The 22,039-nt window shown below is 42.6% G+C and overlaps 2 protein-coding genes across 3 annotated transcripts; both read right to left on the bottom strand.

The window, feature by feature from the left end:
- Nucleotides 1–5,271: 5,271 nt before the first annotated feature.
- On the bottom strand, nt 5,272–13,213 carry tbc1d10ab (TBC1 domain family, member 10Ab). Of its 2 annotated transcripts, XM_034546913.1 has the most exons (10): nt 12,679–12,845; nt 10,363–10,462; nt 9,956–10,063; nt 9,544–9,650; nt 9,329–9,443; nt 9,009–9,074; nt 8,316–8,505; nt 7,650–7,804; nt 7,040–7,445; nt 5,272–6,020 (listed from the first exon to the last, which is right to left on the bottom strand). In XM_034546913.1, exons 1-9 carry the CDS (start codon nt 12,843–12,845, stop codon nt 7,044–7,046), a joined length of 1,410 nt encoding a protein of 469 aa, XP_034402804.1. In that variant the 3' UTR covers nt 5,272–6,020; nt 7,040–7,043. The 2 variants fall into 2 exon arrangements, with proteins under 2 accessions (XP_034402804.1, XP_034402803.1); XM_034546912.1 differs by lacking the exon at nt 5,272–6,020 and having other exon boundaries at nt 6,171–7,445; nt 12,679–13,213.
- A 1,166-nt stretch (nt 13,214–14,379) lies between these two features.
- On the bottom strand, nt 14,380–21,324 carry LOC117740212 (protein phosphatase PTC7 homolog). The gene is made up of 6 exons (XM_034546455.1): nt 20,766–21,324; nt 19,284–19,463; nt 18,319–18,517; nt 17,239–17,362; nt 16,993–17,122; nt 14,380–16,797 (listed from the first exon to the last, which is right to left on the bottom strand). Exons 1-6 carry the CDS (start codon nt 20,965–20,967, stop codon nt 16,739–16,741), a joined length of 894 nt encoding a protein of 297 aa, XP_034402346.1. The 5' UTR covers nt 20,968–21,324; the 3' UTR covers nt 14,380–16,738.
- Between the last annotated feature and the right edge of the window lie 715 nt (nt 21,325–22,039).

Here is a 22,039-nt window from a genome sequence, read left to right as displayed (position 1 = left end):
AATACTGTTTTCTGTTTGTGGGTCAGGCAGCCGGAGGACTCTGTTGATATAAACCTTCCTGCTTTCAAGATGTTGTTGTCTTCTTGTTCCAGTACAGCAGCTGAACACAATTGTTTATCTAATATAAATCCGAGGACAGGAGAGGGAAATCCCAAACTGTTTTCATGAAAAGGTATAAATAGCTCAAACTCCAGGGTCAACATTGAAAATATAACAAATAGAGAAAGACGGGGGCGTGTCCTCGTCTCTCACGCAGGACTGAGTTTCAACCAGAGGTTCATTTAACATTTAGAAGCATTGTAGTAACACTGCTCAGCATGCTTTATTGCACAACATAAACTGAATTACAAACTTTGACAATAATGTTAAACACATAAATAAGTAGGATGAACCAAACCACTTGTGAATAACAGAGATAAAGTCTCTGCTGTTTAAACTCCAGAACACTGCAGGAAAACCCGCATTTCCCACTTCCTGTGAGGAACGTCCAGCATGCGAGAAACTTCCCTGCTCTCCTCTTTCTGGATTTAAGAATTATATTATTCTCAAAATCCTGTGAAACAGTGATGGGCCGGAGAACAAAACTGTGTGAACTATTCTAAAATGCACTGCAGAATTTATAAAGTCTTTTATCCTTTACATGTAACATGAACTGTTTTATAGATTTTTATGGCTGTCCGAGCATCACAGAAGTTTTGAAACACAAGCCTCCAGTTTAGTTTACAGGCTGAGAGATGTACACACACACACGTACACACATGCATAAAACGCAATCCAACAAGTTCACACACACTATGTAATACCCATGACTCCGCTGGACGCAATACAATAAGCTATTGTAACCTCAAACCAAAGGTCTTGACGCCCATATGCTTTTGCCATTAGTCTCAATTATAACAGGTTATGAGGTCACTTGCTGATGTGCATTGAGACACACATCCCTTAACTCTCTCTCTCTCTCACTCTCTCTCTCGCTGAAGAACACGTACACAAAAACACACACAATGAATGCAGAAATAAGGTTCAGGCTACTTTAGTTTCAGCCTGCGATCCAAGTTTGTAATAACCTACATGATCCTTTAACTATTTATTTTTGCAGGAAACGTTGATGGTCAGTGTCTGTGGAGCTCTCCTGCAGATCACGGTTTGATCCCAAGCTCAATATATTTCACAATGGGCAAAAAAGCCCAATTATTACAATGTTTTGGTCTTATTATCCGTCTGTTTCTCTCATGCCTGGCTGCTTGTGCGTCTCCTGCTCACCATCAATATCAGTCGGACCCAGACAGGTCTGGCCCAGGTTTATCAGGGCAGAGCTCTCTTATTCTCTCTCTCACACACACACACATGCACACACACGCATGCACCCACACGCTCGCACACACTCACACCACTGCCCCCACCCCTCCTGTGTATCCTCTCTCAGCCGCCGGCTTCCTTGACGGGGGAAAGGGGGGACTAGATGGACAGGAAGAGAGGAGACAGCGGGCATGTGACACAACAATGGCAGGAAGTGACTTCAAATCACTACAGATTAGGTCAAACACACCAACACAGAATCAGCAAGCTAACAAACATCCCCGGCGAAGAGATAAACATGCAGCAAATAAATGGTGCAAGGCCACAAAAACCCTTGAAGACAGCCGCGCCATTCATAATATGTCACAGGACATTTCTTCTTTTTTTTATTACGAATGAACATACAGTATGTGTTGGGTATCTGATTTACAATGTCATTGTGTTAGAGTAAATATCCTCAACTACTGGAATCATATGTTAAAAAAAAAAAAAAAGATTTAGCCACAAATAATTGCTATTATGGTTATATTTTTTTAAGTTATGAGGCAGTGCTCAATATTTTAAATGTGCTGATGAATAATCAATAATCCTTGCTACCATCATGCACCCAATATTCTTTTAAGATTTGGAGTTGTGCGCAATGTTACCGTCCACATTAAATATATTTAAGACAAAGTAAAAAACCTTTCGATTCTGCAAATAAACATATAAAAACACGTTAGAGACAAATCAGGAATCCTCCAAAATAAAAGCAAGTACTTTTCAGAAACAGTTGGACAAGAGGTAAAAAGGCAGTTCAGCAGTTCAGAGGTCACAACAAGGTCCCTAAAACAGAGAACCTGATACGGTGGTTGTATAATGTGTAACCAGGAGCCGGGCCAACTTCAAACATACTGAAATCAAGTGAAAAAAGCCAGAAGATTATTTGTAGGATTCTGAATCAGATGCAAACAGGAAAAAACTAGCTGCCCAACACCAAAATACAGAGACTTTGAGTAATCCACGTTAGAGAATCTAACTAAAAGTAGGACTTTGTCCAAGTCTTTGACTGAAAGGCCTCATTGTGAAAAGAAAAGAAACAGTTTGCTTTTGCACTGACTTAAACTACAAGAGACAAAAGTTCCCACGACGTTAAGCCACCGAGCACCAGACATAACTCGATCTATTGCATTGCGTAGCTGAGCTCCAGCTACAAAGCATTTACACATATTTTAAGAAATAACTTCCATTTAAGTGCGAGCAGAATCAATGACCTTAAGTCCCGCATTCAAATGTGTTACTTTTTAAACAGAAGACTACCCTTTCACAGGAACAATAACTTGGATGTGGATCTGAAGTTGCTAAGCAGTAGCTATAATTAAGTCAATATGGTGATTCATTATTCTGCTTGGACCGTAATGTGAAGGAGATGAGGGGGATCACCGGCGTATCATTTCCCATTACGAATCATAACCCAGTGTCAAAAACCTTGATGGATCTGAGATCATTAGAGATCCAGCTACTGTTATCCTGAGGAGAGCCATAAAGGACACACACGTCCTGTCCACTGTTCTTTGAACGAGCATCTGTCTGACCTCCGACACCTTCCACTCGGACGCTGCTTCCTGTCACACGCGTGCAGGTCCGCTACTTGAAACTGTTCATCAAAGCCTTTCCCCCAAAACATGGAAAAGTCCCAAATAGCAGCAACAGTGAGTTCCCAGTCCCTTTCACTCACATAAACAGGGTACAGACAATATGATTTTATACTATTCTATTCTATATATATTTATTGCACTATATTGTATTAGATGAAAATCACTTCATGCATACCATCACAAACTGCAGAAAAGGCATTGCAGCTGCAATCCAATTGAACCATTCAGACCATTATCAACGGGTCACAGTTGTGTTTTTTGTTTTGTGCCCCTGACTCTACCCCTTTTAATCCTTCTTTGGGCAGAGGGCACGATGGGGGATGCAGCCCGGGGATAAAGGTGCAGACCCTCAGTCGTTGTTACCCAAAAAGCTTTATAGGAGCTTTACAGCTCATGAAGGCCAGACTTTAATCTCCCAGACGCTTCACACATATGTTCTCATGAGATCTTCCACCTCACTATAGCCCCCCCCCCACACACACACACACACATAAACAGCTACAGTGTATTAACAGACATCACACGAATGGGGTATCTGCTTACACACATTCAGTGCATGCGCTTTAGATATGGTTGTGCAAACGAAAAACGAACGTACATTTTCCGAATGTGTGCCATGAAGACCCTAGCAGCCATGTGCACAGGGAAAGTATAATTTCGGTTTACAACTTGTTCCGTCTACTCCGTCTTCAGTAACACTTTCTCAGAAAGCGCAGTCTCCTCAGTGACTGCAATGAGACCACTGCATTGGGGCAGCTGGGATTATGGTTACATTTTATTCGGTGTCACCCAGAAGCGTGGTCAATTCTTCCTTCAATATGATGCAATGTCATTCCACAACCAACTTTCCTGGTAGATTACTTTGTAATGCGAACCTCGCAATCATCGGGTTGGAAGATAACATTATTTTTTTCTTTCCAGAGTTTTAAAACCCAGTCTCAGAGTACAATAAACTGCTGTGTCTGGTTTCTGCGTCTGATGAGTCTTAAAGTCCACAGACGGAGTGTATCACTCAAACTGGACTGCCTGGATCATATTTCATCTTTCCACCAGTACTAGTAGCAACACTTCCACACCAACATGGCTCCTAGTGTTTTATTTGAACACCTATTCTCAGTCTGAGCGCGGCTTCAGCCGCCACACCAAGTGGGAGAAGTGGCCACTCCAAACCGGGAGAAATGCACCAAGACACCACTCATTCCCTCAATCTCGTGAGTGTACCATGATGTTCTTGTATACAACACTGCCCCGGCAACAAGCTATTGTACTACATAAGCTACAAATACTCTGCTCTTTTCTGTGAGAGTGGTTATAGGGGAACGTCTGCATCACGTCTCCTCCTCCTCTGCAGACCAGCCAGTCTCCCATTACATCCTCTCTGGTCTCGGCTCCGCTCTACTGAATGTCAGTGAGCACCAGCACAGGGAGGGGCAGACAGGTGGGGGCCAGGGTGGGGTCGAGGTGAAGGGTGGAGAAGGGGTGAGAAGCTAACATTGTTGACAGACATCGAAAGGCACAAAAGAGATGACGAGGAGCAAGAAATACAAACATTTAATGACATGCATCCTCAGACAAGTGACACACAAAGTCCTTCACAGAGTGAGTGTATTCTCTCTAATTAAAATAGGGTAGAAGTATGGAGACATAATAAGACCACCAAAATAACTGACAGTAGTAATGGGATTTATATCTAAAGGGATATATCTCGTACTTAATTAAATTGAAACAGTGGGGCGGTTTTATTGGTTTGGTCAATTGAAATGTAGAGGAGAGAGCTCTTCGCTGTCATGTTCTTGGACTGTGGCCGAACCTTGTCGAAGAAGAAGAAGAAAAAGGCCTATATACATGCAGGAGACTCCATTCAGAGACCAAAGGCAAGTGGCTGGGCGAGGCGCTTTGGATGGTACTGTGGGAATCAGCCCTATTTGAGATGCAAATTCCTCAAAGAGCTGAAAGAGCCGGAGAAACAGGTGTCCAAGGAAGTGTGCTGCTGCGTGGGTGAGGGCGGGCGGGCGGGTGTGAGGGCGCTGAATGATAACACAGGGTGTATTGAAATCCTGCTTGTTCAGACCAATCTGTGTCTCATCTTCTTTGTTTCATATTAAAAGAAGGCAAAAAGAAGTGGATTTTGATGTCACAATAAAAATGGAAAAACACGACATATTCACACAAGCTAAGAGTTTAAAGTTTTATTGATTTAAATGTAATTTGGAATAAACAGCGTGATATGAAAAGATGATTTAAAATCAAATAAGCAAACAGATCCAAGATAACGTCATATATATATATATATATATATATATATATATATATATATATATATATATATACACACACACACACACACACACACACACACACACTGATGAAAACCGCAGAATACGCAATGATTCGGAAAAATGATTCCTCAACATCCCTGATATATATTTTTGTTGGACACTGAATGTTTGTAAAGAAACGTACAGTATATTCTACAGTATATATCCTGTATCCTACAGAATGATTTGAATCCCTGGATGAAGCTCAGTGGCACCATCTACATGACAGTACAGAAAGCCGGTAACCAGTACTTCCTAAAAGACAGAATGAAAACCCGTAGCATATACTTCAGAAAAATCTCCACAGCGTTCAAAATCAACATATAACTGCAACGATTTGACATTATGAAAACGTTAACAGACAATAATCCGAGGTTCAGTTACACATGTAATTAATAAAGGAATTACCTGGACTGGGAGCAAAATGCTTCTGAAATCACCAAAACTATTTCTTAATTCAGTAATCTCAGATACAATTAGTATCAACACATACGGTTTAGTTAATGTCAAAGATTTATGGCTCCCTCAACTTTTTTTCATACACTTTTTTTTTGATAGTTTAGTTTATTATCTACACAGATTTCAAATAGCAAAGATACTCTGTTTCTATCCATGCTCAGCTAAATAATGCCATAGAAAATAACTGATAAAGATAACACTTGTACTTTATAATTAGTTTGTAGTTTTTGGATTTGTACTTTTTTTGTATCTTGTTTGAAGCGGTTTCGTCCATACCAGGCGTTGCAGCACATTTCAGTGGGACTTCCTGGTTTCAAATGTAAAAAGCATTTTAAGTGTTTGGACCGGTCTGAATGCTTTCTTTGTCTTTTATAGTAAGATTAGATATCTTGAAGTCTAATGACCCACAAACCTTGAGGCATGATTGTAAAAAACAAACAAAAAGAACTGCTTTGTATTGGCGTTCTTCAAAATGGCATTTTATCATTTCTCATTCACAACATAAACATAAACCTGATTCTCTCCTAATCATCCGGTACTGTATCACAATATGATATCACAAACAACTTGGACAAAATATATTGTAAAAATATGCATTACAAATCTTTGGCTTAGTGGTACAAAAAGTCCCTTCACACTTCTTCCTTCATTGTGTTAGTGTTCACTCTTTACAAAGACGGCTGTGAGATAATCTCAGAGCGCCCTCTAGTGTTCAACACCAGCAAAGACAAACTGGATGCAGCATAAGAGTCTAAAGAGACCGACGGATAAACTGTGTGTCTTAGTGCGAGTCTATCAAAGCAGGACAAATATAAATCTCTGCGTTGGCATTGGCAACGTAGCGACTACCAAAGAGGAAGACTATAAAAAGGTAAAGTGCTCGAGAAAAGATCTCATCCACTGAGACAAAATCAGACTTCATTTATAACAAAGGAAAGAATCTAGGAGGTCAATTTAAAAAGGTCATTAGCAGCAGTGGCTGAGTTAGTAAGTGTAAATGCCCACATGTTCAGTCATTTATGAGTTCCATATACTTTAATGCTCAATGTCTACGACTGTAGCGAAAAGCAGAGTAAATAGAAAACCTGTATACATGAAATCACACCCAAACATGGGTTGAGTAATACAGAGACTGCTTAGTAATCTGAGCAATGTCTTTTTTTCTTTTTTCTAAAGACCTGTCACAGTCACGACTGCCACAGACAGTCAGTCAATCATGGAAAGGTTCGTCTTTCACTGTGGTGGGATACATTTGATTGAAAACTGATGAGTAAGTTAGTAAAGGCCGTGTAGAATGGTTTATGTTAATAAACTGGCGACACTTACCCTGCTACAGGTACGTGTCATGCTCTGCACTGCTCAGACTCTCTTTGGACGCTTTTACAGTCATGTGATTGAGGAAAGGTGAGGGGTCACCGGGAGGAAAGTAAGGATTAGCAGTCTCCTGTGGCGGTTTGATTGTTTTCTGTTGTTCCGCTTTACTCTTTCCATTCTCCTTGGAGGCCTCTGCTCTCACCCTATCGGTCTGGGGTGCCAAAGGAGACTCTACAATGAAGGTAGGCCTCTGTCTCAGGTCCTGCCGACTGGGCGGCTCGGCAGCCATGATGGCCTTCGCGCCGTGGACCCTGGGAGGGGACTTGCAGTGTAGATCTCCATGAGTCTCCTTCCAGTGCCGAAGCTGAGCATGGTGCTCCTTTTCTATGTCTTTCTCAGACACCATTAACTCAATAATCTGAAACGAAAAGGGGAGAATGAGCGTGAATCACATGTGAGTGATGCCTGGGTTTAGAGGTCAAAGTCTTCCAGCGCATTATGGGTCAAGTATTTTAACACGGCTGTAAGCACAACCACAAGAGAGCAAAGTCAAAGAGAAAGACAACCGTAACAGTCGGGACTGGGTCAAAACAATACAGTGAGTAACAGAGTATTACTGTACCTCCTCCACCAGGAAGGCTTCTTCCATATACTGTGGCCGTATAGCTCGGAGCAGCTCCATTGTTTCATAGAGACCTTGACAGGCCTTCAGTTTCTCTTGGGATCCCAACATGGACTTTAGGAGGACCAGGCCCACTCGAAAAATTATTTTTACTCCTGAGAAGAGCAGCACATCAGACAACAGGCAGCAGAAGGCACTTGTATCTTAACAGAGGGGCCATCTGAGAGCTGACTAAAATTCTGCAGACCAATTCATTTAGATGGATAACTGTGCTGTTGTCACTAGTATTGGATGCAACAATCTTGCAGTGTGGTGAATTATTTCATATATATTGTCGTAGTCATTATCCCAAACTCAGGTATTCAACCTGTGCCTTGTTACTCTAATCATGCTCTGGTGTTTTACAGGTCAAATTAAACAGAAGGATAATATGCACTTGACTAGCATGGAGGAAAATGAAATGCCGTTATTGTGCATTTACCTAAAAAAAAAAGATAATTTATTATACAATCAAACAAAGCTGCTGTCCCTGAGATATGAGTCATATTCTCTCTTAATCTCTGTGGAGGTGACTAGTAAAATCAGGGGAAACCACTTTGACATCATGTTGTTTCCATGTGCCGTAAATAACATATCAGTAATTGTTCCATCAGCGTAGTATCTCACCCTCACAAAGGAACATGTCCCAGACCCGAAGCACCGAGGCCCACGGCAGAGTTCGAGAGAAGGCGCACATGAACCACTCGGTCATGTACAGGATGGGCTCCAGCTTGTGCTTCTTCAGGTGACGGTGGGCCACAGGAGACACCCGCCGCAGCAGGGCGTACAGGATCTCCCCGTCCAGCTGGATCGCCTCCTGTGGAGACCACATGGAAGAGCAGTCAGTGGCTCGCGCGAGAGCGATTAATCTTATTTTCAGATTATCTCGTCCTTGTAGTCTCCACCTCATGTTATTAAGTCGTTAGCACATTAGTGTCAAGTTGGAGACAAGCTGGCCTGAGAAATCTAACACCCCCACCAGCCATATGACCTGACTCTAAAAACAGAAGTTAACTGACTTATCTTTAAAACTTCTGTGTGGCGCATTAAAAACATTTGATGCTTTCAAGAATTTTAAAAGCAGGTGGAATCTATTTGAGCAATAAATCTTGAGCATTGCTTCTGTGTTGAGTGTTTGTTTTGCCTACAACAGAAAATAGGTTCCTTTCTTTTAGCATTATGTATAGATAGATAGATAATAATTGACATGCTGAGCACTGTTAATATGTAATCCTGTTACATGATGTTTTCAAGCTTGTCTTATGATACCAAAGTCCTCTTTTCAAAATGATGTGACAGTGCGTCTGTCTGGACCCTCACCAGCCCTGCACTGTAGTATCCAGGAAGGTATTTCTCACAAATCTGGACAAGAACCCAGAATGCATCCTATGACAAAGAAAGGAAACAAGGAGGATTTTATTATGGTAAAATGGGAAATGAAAAAAATAAAACATCATGACTATTATGTACTGTATGTGTAACTATTATACAGTGATGTATTGTTTAAGGTAACATTCTTGAAGTTCATTGGCCTGCAATTTATCTATCCATCTTCCCTATCATTAAGGCAGCGAGTACCCATTATTAACTGTCATTATGTATTAGAGGAAAAAGTTTGGAACGGTTGAATGTGTGATTACCTCTGCTGGCATATGCATGAGGAGTACAGCAGCGATGGGAGCCTGAGCCTGACAGTAACCCTCTTCAGGGCGATGCAGAGTATAAGCCTTCAACACGCGGAGCAGGTCTTGCTGCCTGAATATATGAACTTGTGTAAATTATATTAAGAAACTATGTTCGGCCACATTAACACAACAATGGGCATCACGACGGGCCTTTAGATGGCAGTGCTTACCCATGACCTCCTCTCGCTGCAAACATTTCATGGAAGGGGAACTGTCGATGGAGGTCCCTCTCAATAATATCTACCCATTTAGGATCTCCTGGCTGATTGTCCAGTTCCTAAAAACACATAATTTTGTCAACTTTTGCAGGATTATAACCGTAGTTTTGAGTCTTTTCCCACAATCCACTTGTTATGAGCTTTTGTATAATGCAGGCAATTCTGGAACTCAAAGCCTCAGTGAATTTAATAGACTTGAGAGTCCAGCTCCTCTCCAGGAGTATATGTACGAGCTGTCAGTGATGTATATACTTGACAATTAAATTAGGAATATATGTACATATTGTAAAACACGATTTGTCCAGGAATGAAACAAAGGATTTTAGTTTGAAGTCGAACCAGGAATCACAAACATACGACTGACCTGGAATTTGCCCTGGTTTTGCTCCCGTCTCACTTTGCCCCCAGTGAGGTAGAGCCAAGCCCGGCCACGCAGGGATGGAGGGACCCCCTTCTGACAGCGCTCCTTCATCTGTTAGAAAGAAATGACCACAGACATTGGAAGACAGTACAACGTGTCACTGACTGCAACATGACATGCAACTGATCATCAAAGACGAAATAATAATAAAAAACTGTCATGATAATAGAGTGATCAAAGGTTTTCCAGCTACGTTTTTGACATGAATTTATATTGTTAAGTCCATTACAAAACTGCCACCACAGGAACACATGCCCATGGATGAACTTTTGCAAAGTACACATTTACTTTACAAAGAAAGAAAGAAGTGAACATTCAGTCAGATTAAATGCACAGCTCATAAAGCACACCTTCTTGTGTTTTTTGGCCATCCACTTGTCCCAGCTGTTGAGCATCTCCAGCCATTTTGCCTCGCGTTGCCTCAGCACCTCAATGGGGATTTCTTCAGCACTGTTGAGATGGGAGACAAAGTCACAGATATAGGCAAACTAAATATTTGTACACAAACGGACAATGGCTATGTCACTTTCCTGTACTTATGACAGGGGAATCCTGTCTTCGGAGGGGCTCATTTCTTCCTTTTCCACACAGGAAACCTAACCTCAAACCAAATGGTTGGACACCATCGGCAGCGAAGTACAAGGAAAACAGGAAGTCGTGGGAGAGCTTTCCCCTAGTTCAGTTCCCTACAACCTCCTACACAAAACCACATTCATATCTCACTTCACTGCAGTCTTATCGAACATGGGATCTGTCATATTGTTATGCACACACTTTCCCGTCCTGATCTACTGGACACATGCCTGGTGAATTTGACAAACAAATCGGTGCTTTTGCATAGAAACACAAAAGCGAGTACACAAATTGTCTATCACTAAGCTCTGATAGATACAACAGTGACTTGGCTGATCTAATGAGTCCAAAGTACTATGATTAGGACAGTTTTCTTTATGCCATCAAATCAGAACACAACCACCAAATGTCTTATGACAGGTAATGAGCCTGAGCGGCCTGGTTCGCTCAGTTCTTCCAGTGTCACCATTGGATCAAAATCAGCGATGTAAAGCAACGCAGATGAAGAGCACAAAGTAGGATATTGTGTAGGTCCAATGACTAAGAATAAAATCCAGGGGCCACAACGGCACATAGACCGAGACCCAAAATTATCGGCAGCCCCATTGAGTACCCAAAAAACAATCATTACTGTAAGCCCGTGAAGAGAGATCAGCACACTCATAATGTGGTCTCTCTGCTCGGTGCCAGATGGAAGTAAGAACGAGGACTAAAAAAAAAGGTTATTTTTGGGGAGTTTTTCCTGATTCAATGTGAGGTCCTGGGACAGGGATGTCGTATGTGTACAGATTGTAAAGCCCTCTGAGGCAAATTTGTAATTTGTGATATTGGGCTATACAAAATAAACTGAATTGAATTGAATTGAATTGACTACTGACTAATTAATATGGCATTATATTTGCCTCCTCGGACCGTGACCTCCAGCATTCACTGGGGCGTTTTGCAGCCGAGTGCGAAGCGGCAGGGATGAGAGTTAGCACCTCCAAATCTGAGGCCATGGTGCTCTGCCGGAAACCGGCGGATTGCTCCCTCCAGGTGGGGGCAAACTGCCTACCCCAAGCGAAGGAGTTCAAGTATCTCGGGGTCTTGTTCACGAGTGAGGGTAAGGTGGAGCGGGAGATCGATAGGCGGATCGGTGCGGCTGCAGCAGTAAAACAGGCGCTGTACCGGTCCGTCTTAGTGAAGAGGGAGCTGAGCCGGAAGGCAAAGCTCTCCATTTACTGGTCGGTCTACGTTCCAACCCTCACCTATGGTCACGAACTCTGGGTTGTGACCGAAAGAACGAGATCTCGGATACAAGCGGCCGAAATGAGCTTCCTCCGTAGGGTGGCCGGGCTCAGCCTTAGAGATAGGGTAAGGAGCTCGGACATCAGGGGGGAGCTTGGAGTCGAGTCGCTGCTCCTTCGTGTCGAAAGGAGTCAGCTGAGGTGGTTCGGGCATCTAGTCAGGATGCCTCCTGGACGCCTCCCATTAGAGGTTTTCCGGGCACGTCCAACTGGTAGGAGGCCCCGGGGAAGACCGAGGACACGCTGGAGGGATTATATCTCCCGGCTGGCCTTGGAACGCCTCGGGATCCCCCAGAATGAGCTGGAAAGTGCTGCGGGTGAGAGGGAAGCCTGGGTCGGCCTGCTGAACCTGCTGCCACCGCGACCCGACCCCGGATAAGTGGGTGATAATGGATGGATGGATGGATTATATTAGTCGATGTTAGTGGTTCCCAATCTGGGATGCTCAGACGTTTATTCACAACATTTTAAATTGACAACAAAATAAAGATATCATGTTTATTGTTATCTTAACTGTGACAAGGCCGCGAGGTCACGAGTAGAAATACAGTTTTGCTTTAAAGAAATTCAGCTAAACATCCGGGTACTAAACCAACTATTTACGTTGAATAATCAATGTGTTGTTCTCTTTCTGTCATATAGAAAACTAATTGAATTATCAACATAGACATGTCAGTCTCTCCCAACAGCTTATCTGGAGACTTGAGTTCACCTGTCTTCACTTCGCGTTAGGTGCGAGGAGGAAAGGAGACAGGATACATCCACGAACACAAGACAACCTATGAAGCACCATGAAGCTCCACTTACGACTCTCCGCAGTGCTGCTGGGCTCCTCCTGTGAAGCCGTACTTGTCCACCGGTTTCTCCCCGGGGACACCGCCGTTCATCTCCGGGTCGGATCTTTTCCGGTCGCCTGTCAGCTTCTCCTTGGTGCCCCGCGGGGCGAGTCCATTGCCCTGCTCAGTGGTTGCCATGTAATGACCACTGACCTCCGCCCGAGCCGCCGGCCTACAGAGTGTTCACATGACGGAGTCTCCCACTCTTAAGCTTAGCCAACGCGTCAAAGCTCTCCATGAAGACGCCCGTTGGTGAGCTAGCCGCCGGGTGGTCGCTCGCGCTTCGGCTAGAAACAAAACCCCTTTAAGTTCGACAGCGTCCGCTAGTTTCTAATCAACCTGTTCGCTTTCGTCACATAATCGATGTCCAGGTCAAACAGAAAAAAACAACTGGTCGAGAGCAGCGGTTTCGATAAACACTAAATCTGAGCTCGCTAGCTCAGAAGCTAACATGCTAGCATCACACAACTGTCAGCTGACTTTGAACAGATATGATCTGCTGTTAGCTGGTGGCGACCGGAAGAGGAACAGATGGGTAAACACAACACGGAGTCCTTTAGCTCTACACTGCCATCTGCTGCTGACAATCACACACTTCATTTTACTTGGTGAAAGGTACAAACCAATAAACAAAAAACAAAAGCACAGTGCAATAACGTGAGACATACTTTACTTTTTGAATTGACAAAAAAAAGTATATTATCAAAGTGGCATGAGTGAGTAACAGTGACACATTTTCCTGGGGATATAAGTGTCCTGGAGTTTATTTAACAGTATTTTTCCTTCCGAGAAAAATAACTGAAGCCGATGTTTAATTAGGTCCATTTAAATGTTGCAATGACTTATGAACCAGGGAACTATTAAGATGAAATTATGCTTATGATCGGAGAAAAAACCTTTACAAGCATTTATTATTATATCTTCTCATATATATTCTATTTTTGTGTTCAGCTTTGTTTTCCTTGTTTGTAGCTGTTATGTCTGTGTCAGTGCGAGTGTTTTGAGAGTAATGAAAACTAGAAGTCCTTGTATGCACACTTGCTTGGCTAATAAAGCTGATTCTGATATTTACATTAATGAATAATTAAAAATACTTCAGCAGGGCTTTGCTTTAGGCTGTGGCGCTCATGGTAATAATACCACAACCTAAAACTGTGTTAGTCATGCATTCATAATTTGACTTATTTATAATTTCAATTTCACCCCCCTTTGATAGGGCCCTTGTTAAATGATTGGATTATTGCTGCATTAACGTGGACACAGCACATTATTGATGTAGCTGCTTGGGGGCTAATTTAAATTGCTCCTGGGTAGTCAAATGTGTTGTATTATATTAATGTTTTGAATGTTAATAAAAAGCTCAAATAAAATGTAATAGAGTAAAACATACAATGTTTCCCTATGAAATATGACGAGTAGAATTATAAAATATCAAGAAATACTTATGTAAAGTACAGGTACTTCAACATGATGCTTGCATAAATGGGCTTTGCTATACTTTACATAGTGGCATATAGAAAATGTGTTATCAGATTGTCTCAAACACACTGGACCACACTAACACAATGTGCTTCATTAAAGCTGTCAATCACTTTGCAAGATTGGATGCATCTTTTGTGAACAGCACATCTGTCCCTGAAGATGAAACATGCAATGAAAATATACACGCAAATTTAGTATAAATACTAGATTCTTTATTTAAATATTTTACATATTTCAAAACATATTTACATAAATTAGACCTGCATTGTTACACTGTAGACATAGGTGTATCTTTCACACAGACAAACATCGCTTGCTGAAAAGAGGACAATCATACCATACAGACTGCAGAAGCACCTTTGAGTACAACTTCACGGGAGAGAAAGACGGGGGCAGCGCCTCATTTACATCAAACACATGACGGAGACGAGACATCACAAGCTTGCAATGACAGGAAAGGCCTCTTGATTACAGGTCTAGCTATTCGTTAAGGCTGAAACTGTGCTCACCCCCACACAGCACCATTCCCTATCTCACCACCCCTCCTCCTGCATATGGGTTACATCCCTGTCAAGTATAGCGCCATCTTTGAAGTAAATACAAGTTCAGAACCTTTAAACACCATTTATAAACCACCAAGATAAGAACGTCCGACAACTGTTGAAACAAAATAAAAACATTGTAAATGGTGTCAATAGCTTAAACAGAAACCATGCAAAAATGAACAGTGCAGACAGTAGGACAGATAATATTCTAATAATAATAATAATGTCCATTATGTGTATATATGGCTTTCCTTCTTTGGTTTCATAAACCTGTCTATACTTTGTTGCAACCAGTCACATATAAAGTTAAACCCAACAATATAGTACAGCTTTTGCTCTGATAAAAACAACTTTAGGCATAGAAAATAAGTTTTAATGCCCCTCTGAACATTTCCACCAACACCCCTGGCCACCACACAAGGTTCAGAGCACAAGGAGTTTACAGTATTGCCGTCTGATGTTTGTAACAACAAAAGCATTGTGTATGAAATGCACAAAGAAAATGTGTCTTTGGTGCACCTGCTTTTAAACTGTAAAGACATTGTCCAAACCACTCGGGTGAGCTGTTAGCCAAAGGACTATCAGGAGCAGAACCGTATTATCAGCGTCATTGATTATTACCATTTGATGCATTACACAAATACATACAGACACACTCTCGTTACAATCATGGTGACCATGTTCATATTAATCATGTCAATTCATATACAGACATCTGAATTAGAAAAGAGAAGCAGCAAACACATTTAAAGGGAAACAAGGAACTGAAAAATAAAAAAAGATTTACACACACAAACACACACCTGATTCTCATTAAGATAGCTGGATCTGTCATCGATCACACTTATTTCATGTGACTCTTTAAACTCTTACTTTTAAAACTAAATAATAAAAAAATACATCTTTTCCTCTAAACTCGTGCCTGGCCTATCATTGAAATTGTAAGCATTTCCAGATGCTAGCTCGAGCTTTGTGTAATAACACATTGACATTAAAATACACGGGACACATTCCAAACACAACTTTTCACATGTATACCACACACACACACACACACACACACAATTCACCATCCTTTCTACCACACAACTGTTGCAGCAATCAATCTATCTTGTTCATTTCAGCGCGTGGAAGTGTAGGATTGATAAAACTCACTTCAAGATCAACATTGATACAAGAAATGTATATTTATGAATGCCATCATCCACGATAGTAACAAAATAGCTCTTTTGCTTTAACAACCAAGGCAAAGACAACAGAAAGGCCAGAACCAAGCCCTAAAAACTCAAACATATTTACAACAAATCCCCAGCAGAGTGACAACGGTATTAACGTTCACATGTAAGCTCCAACAAGTGTTATGTTTTCCTTTGCAGGTTTCTTTGATCTGAGCAATTACTAGTTGGCCGTTCCATCGTTCACATTCCCAAACCAAACACTGAAACCCAAATATTAAATCCCATTCTCTAATAACTCCCATCTAATCCAAGCCTCAGCTTCCTCAGTCCATCTATATGCTTTGTTCAAACACGTCAACAACGGGGAACGGATTAACAGAGACAGCTAGCCGGGTTCAAAAGTCAACTCTATCACTAACCTTCGCCTACTCCTCTTATCATATCTCTTTTTACATAAGGGGCAGCCAGGTTTTAAAACCCTTGACTGCCTCTCCGTCACAACACCCAAAAGGTGTTATTGCCACACAACAAGACTGAAAGGCATGCCTCAGCTCCTCTTGCATCATGGTCAACATGAACCGTCCTAGCTGCCGGCTTCCTCTCAACCGTTCGAGCACCAAAAGAAAAACAGAGGAAGAAAACTCAAAATGTACACAGGTGGACGTCGGCCCCACAGCGAGGAGAGTGTGTCGTGTTGTTGGGCCTCCCCTGTCAGCCCACAGGATGCAGTGCATCTTTGGGAGGGCTACAGGTGGAAGACTCCGGCAGACAGGAAGAGAGCCCCAGAGAAGCGCGCGCACACACACACACACATACACACACACTTTCAGTCCGTATATTCGGCCACAATTGACAGCAGCACCGTGATATCATCTGGCTTCCCTCCTGCACAGCAAGAAGAAAAAGAGTGTGAGGATCTGTGGTGTACATGCAGCTAAAAGATATTTGCAAAATATATTCTATTATTAATTTACAATCATATACAATAATTACATGGTCCATCATATATTTTAGAATAATAGCCCCACTTCAAGTATGTGTACTACCAAAAACACGGCGTCTGAAGCACGGTATATTTACCTCTTACATTCAGACCATTGTCACAGGCAAACTGTGCAAAAGGAGACATATAATTGGGGTCGTAGGCAAGGTCGTGAGCTTGCTTTGCAATACTTTGTGCCGTCTGCAGGATGCTGTCATAGTTGGAAGTCTGAAAAGATCAAAAAGGGGAAATCCTTACATTTCAAAAGACATTAAATATGTTCACTAACAACTAGATGCAGTATGTGTGAAAGCATTAATAAGCAGATATTCCAGAAGCGACACCTTAAGTTTTTTGAGCTCCTGAAGAATCATGTAGTCTGGCATGTTGTCAAACAGGCCGTCGGTCGCCGTCAGGATGATGTCACCGAGCTGCACGTCGAACGAGGAGCTGTCAGCTGCTTCGGGACTGGAGGAAACAGACCGGCACGGAAAGATCAGTCACAAGTGTAATGACAGCATGTGGCACCGGAGCTGCTGCCAAGAGATTCCAACATGGCATTAAGCCGGTCGGAGGTCACTCTGACAGTTGACTTGGAAGCAGACTGCCCAGTGCGTCCTTGCAAGAGGTTCTGTTTCTTGCTGGCTCCATTACCCAAGACTATTAACTGAGAGCCTTTCACCTGATGTTCATGCTTCGTCTCGAGGATGTTTTTATTTTAAGGTGGCACTGCATACAGAAATAAATGTACCTCAAAAAGGAATGTCTCCCTGTTGAAGAGCCAAATGTTCAACTTTATTTCACACCAGAAGAACAGGATTAATCCAGTGAGGGTGTTAATAATTTAAAAACAGGACCTTGAGACTGTTTTAAAGGGTTTACACAAGGTTTATCCCTCGTTAACAATGCTGCTACTGTCAGAATCAAGTCGTGACACCTTCAGTATCTGGGTGACTTGAAAAGCAGATGATGTATCCTTGTGCATCGTGTGTGTTTTGGTCTTAAAATAGTATTTATCGCTGGAATATTCTGGAATGACATAGTTGCTGCAATTGTCTAGAGACAGTAACAGATCTATCATTTAAAAAAAAAGGTATCATCTATAAAGATTGATTTGTGTTGTTGACCATTCTTTGCCTGGAATACACTTCATGTTAAACCAAGTTGAGATTCATGATGGTGATGTACATAACCTGCCTGATTCAAAAGAGAGGCAGGCAGAACAAATGTTCACCATCACATGACTTGTGCTCATAAGTGTAGTATTTTAAGTAGCTCAACTGAAGTTCAAATAAGGAACTTGTATAACGATTGCTGTCTTGTAAAGCTACAAGTCTCGCCAATGAATCATTTTGATTTATCATTTATTTTAAATTCCAGTCACACGTGGCTTGCATGCCTGTATCCAACACTGAGCCGCTGACCTGTCACTGAGCACCACCCCTTCAGATCCCGGAGGCGCGATGGACAGCTGGAAGGGCGTGTTAAAATAGTGCTGCTGCTCGTCTGAGCGATGAACCACCTCTCCTTGCCGAACCACCAGGAAGCCCGAATCACCGAGGTTGCAGGTGTGTAGCCGGTGACTCTGTCGATCCAGAACCAGGATACAGGCTGTGCTGCTCCCTACAGAGGAGAACAAACCAAGAATAAAAGGTTACGGATATTATATTGGATAAACGTTAACGAAAGATCAGCGAAAAATAAATTGATGGCAGTTGTGAAAATGCAAAAATATATTTTCCAGTGAGTACAGACATGTAGAAAAAGGATGAGGGGAGGGCAGGGGGGACACAGGGATCAGGAAACATGCTTGTCCCAGATCACCAGTCAATGCAGTATTAGGGGACAACCTTCCAAATAACCTTGAGCAGTGAAGGTCGCGAGCAGACCTTCTAACAGCTTCCCAAAATAAAAGTAGGCCATTTTACAAACATCGTGACAAGAGGGGAGGAGGTTAGCATTTAGTGCATGTGCTACGCAAAGATACAGTCTCAGAAGAAATGTGACCGTAGTCACATGTTTGTCATGTGGACGGTTTAAAAAAATTGTTCAACCCTCCTGCAGTGTCAGTTACAGAAGAATTCTTGACCTTTCAGGTCTGGTATGTAACAAAATGTTTAGCCCGCGTCAAAGAAAAACTGTTTATCTCCACACGGTCACGCAGTCTCAATTTCCTAATGGCAGCATTTCTGCCAGGGTGGAAAAATTAATTCAACATGCAATTTAAATGGAGCTACGCTCTGTGATGAGTAATATGTGCCAAGCAAGGCCACCACTCATAGTTTAACTCATCTTGCAGCTTTGTAATGTATTGCTCGCAGTATGGCTGGTCACATAGGAACCGCTGACTGTGTGTGTACAATATTAGACATCCTCTGTGTGTACTCACCTAACAGGGGTACTTTGTTCTGTAGAAGCTCGAAGTAGCCAGAGGTCAGGATACCCACTGGGCTACTGGGCGTGAAGCGTCCCTCCTTTACCAGTCGCTCACAGGTTCTCATTAATGTGGTGGAGAACTGAGACGGGTCGACACCGTAGTCACGCCAACCACCAACGCCGTCTGCAACACCTGATGAACAAAAAGAGGAATACAGTTTCAATCTAATTCTTGTTTTGGTGCTCACCAATCTGCAAACCAATACCAGCATGTCGAGCAGTCTCAAATGATTGGTTGATTAACCAATTAGTTGACGGACAGAAAATTTGTCCGCAACTATTTTGGTAATATTGAATATTAATTGGATTGGATGACTGAAGATCAGCTCAGTAAAAGTTCAGGTACAAGCAGTCCTCAATTAAAATGATGCTCTGCGTCATCCAACATCCTCTTGTTTACTTTTTCATTTTTTAGAGTGTTTGAAAAGTCTGAGTTGTATAAAAAGGAGGACATTCTTATAATAATAAAAGGCTATAACATATTTCCAAAGCACATGTTATAGTGCCTTATCAGAGCATGCATCTCTGCCAATACTTTGAACTGATTTTGAAACCTTTGAGAGCAAAATCTTCTTTGAACTGGGGCAAGTTCCCTCAAATAAGAAATGCAAAGAAACACAAATGTCGCTCCGCAATGTGAAGGACCAGCATCCATTACTGTTATCAAGCAAAAGATTATTTTATATATATTTTTCATTTTTTAAATTATTATTTTTTGATACCGTCACGATGGATAGAGTTTACTACGGATTAGACCACGCCGCCATGTATGCCCGCCATGTGTAAGACGTGAAGGCTTCCCTTAACGTCATATCTCCAGCCTAAACATGTAAGACTGTACATTGCACCGCGCCGTGTCTGTGTCCAACAACGCACGCGGCTCGTCGAGCATCCGGCTGCGTTTCCCCTCCTGTCAGCTGTGCGGGGAGGACAAAGCCATCGCACCCAGCTCAGCTAGCAGGCTACTGAGGCTGGTAGCAACATGGCTGCCTCCATGCTCAACCATTCTGACCTTTGCAAGACATTGTCGTGCAAAGTCTGAGACGTTGCAATAAGGTATTTGTCAGTCCTGTCCACCTGTGCTTGTGCGTATCTACGTCTCCTACTTTCACCAGTTTAACATCTTACATTACCGCCGTGCATTCTTCAGTTATAGCTCAACTAGGTGAAAGGTCGTCCGGGGGTTTCGCCTCAAAACAACCCGCTGACGGCACGGCACATATAAAGACACGATTGCAGATATATTGACGTTATGAGAGCAGATATATTGACGTTATGAGAGCAAGTATCCGGGTTGAAGATTATATAACGGGGGCAAAGGGGGGTGCGAGTTGTGACTGTCTCTGCAGGGATTGGGGGGGTCACCAGAGCACAGAGGGTGTCCGACATGCAGGTGCAAGCCAGAGTCAGAGTTGCTTTACGCATACGAGCTTACCCAAAACATCGGCGTTCAAGTTCCGCGCAATGAAGCAGGCGTCGTCTCCATAGCACATCCCTTTCTTCAGGATCCCCTTTCGGAAGTCTTTGCCGAAACCACAGCTGGCGGTGATCAGGCTGTAGTCCCGACTGTCCGTCTGAGAGAGTCCGCCAAGGACAGCCCTGGCTACCAGTCTGCCATAAGACAGTACGGATAACATCCCCTTCCGAGCAGCAACCCCGTCTTGTTTTGAGCACCCTGTCCCCCCCCTCTCTCTACCGGCCCCGGCCGCCTGCTAGTAGGCTTTTTCCTTTGATCGATCCCCGGCTGTCGGTCTCTTATCCGTCCATTCGCTCCCGTGAAACAGTAACGTGGCCCCGGCGTGTTGCTAACTCGATTAAAACGCCGCCGTCAGATTCACGTTCAGTTTATGTCTCAGGTGTACGTTTCAAAGACGCAGTTCCTCCGCAAGCCTCTCTCCTCCCCGACATGTTTCCACCGAGTACCGGATAGAAAGCTCCGAGTACATACGGGTATTCAGCCGTCGACAACGTTGACGTCACGGCTCAGCGACGTCCTCCAATGACAGAGCAGCTCCACATACCTGCAGTTCCGGGTTCACCGTCCAGAGCTCACATACGCCACTGGGTGGAGGTCAGATGTGCACTTGTTCTCAGTGCCTGGACGCACCGGATGGACCTGGGCACTTAGAAAACGGCACATATGTGTGAATAATAATTGTATAATTTAACAAACCAAAAATACTTATATAACCTCATCCATTACCTTGCACTTGCTCGGGTTCGTGACATATTCCTAGATACCCCATGGGATCCTGATGTTAGTTGATCCTATAGACACTCAACAATTGGCATAACTCTTTCCTGATTCATGTATTTGTTTCTGAAAAAAACATACACTAACATTCCCAATTCGGAACTACCTAACCAAAACGCACTAATTTAGGCAATTCAATATGATGATATAATGTAATAAGGATGTCATATGGTTTCACCTCATTCACTGAACCTCCCCTGAAACGGCGTTGAGCTTCACTGAACCTCACACTTTGGAAACCTCTCAAATACATAAATAACATGTTTATATATTACCTTTATTTTACCAGGTAAAATCAATTGATCATTTACAATGATGACCTTGCCAAGAGACAGTAGCACAGTCCACACAAGTGACACAAACAGCACCGATAAAATACAGTATGACAAACACATGAGAAAATGGCTAAAAACAACATGGGTAAATTAATAAACTTCGTAAAAGAGAGAGAGAGA

Source organism: Cyclopterus lumpus, chromosome 12 (genome assembly GCF_009769545.1).
Source record: "Cyclopterus lumpus isolate fCycLum1 chromosome 12, fCycLum1.pri, whole genome shotgun sequence".
Classification (NCBI taxonomy): Eukaryota; Metazoa; Chordata; class Actinopteri; order Perciformes; family Cyclopteridae; genus Cyclopterus; species Cyclopterus lumpus.
Note: the sequence above shows the minus strand (reverse complement) of the source record. Positions and strands in the feature narration are given on the sequence as shown.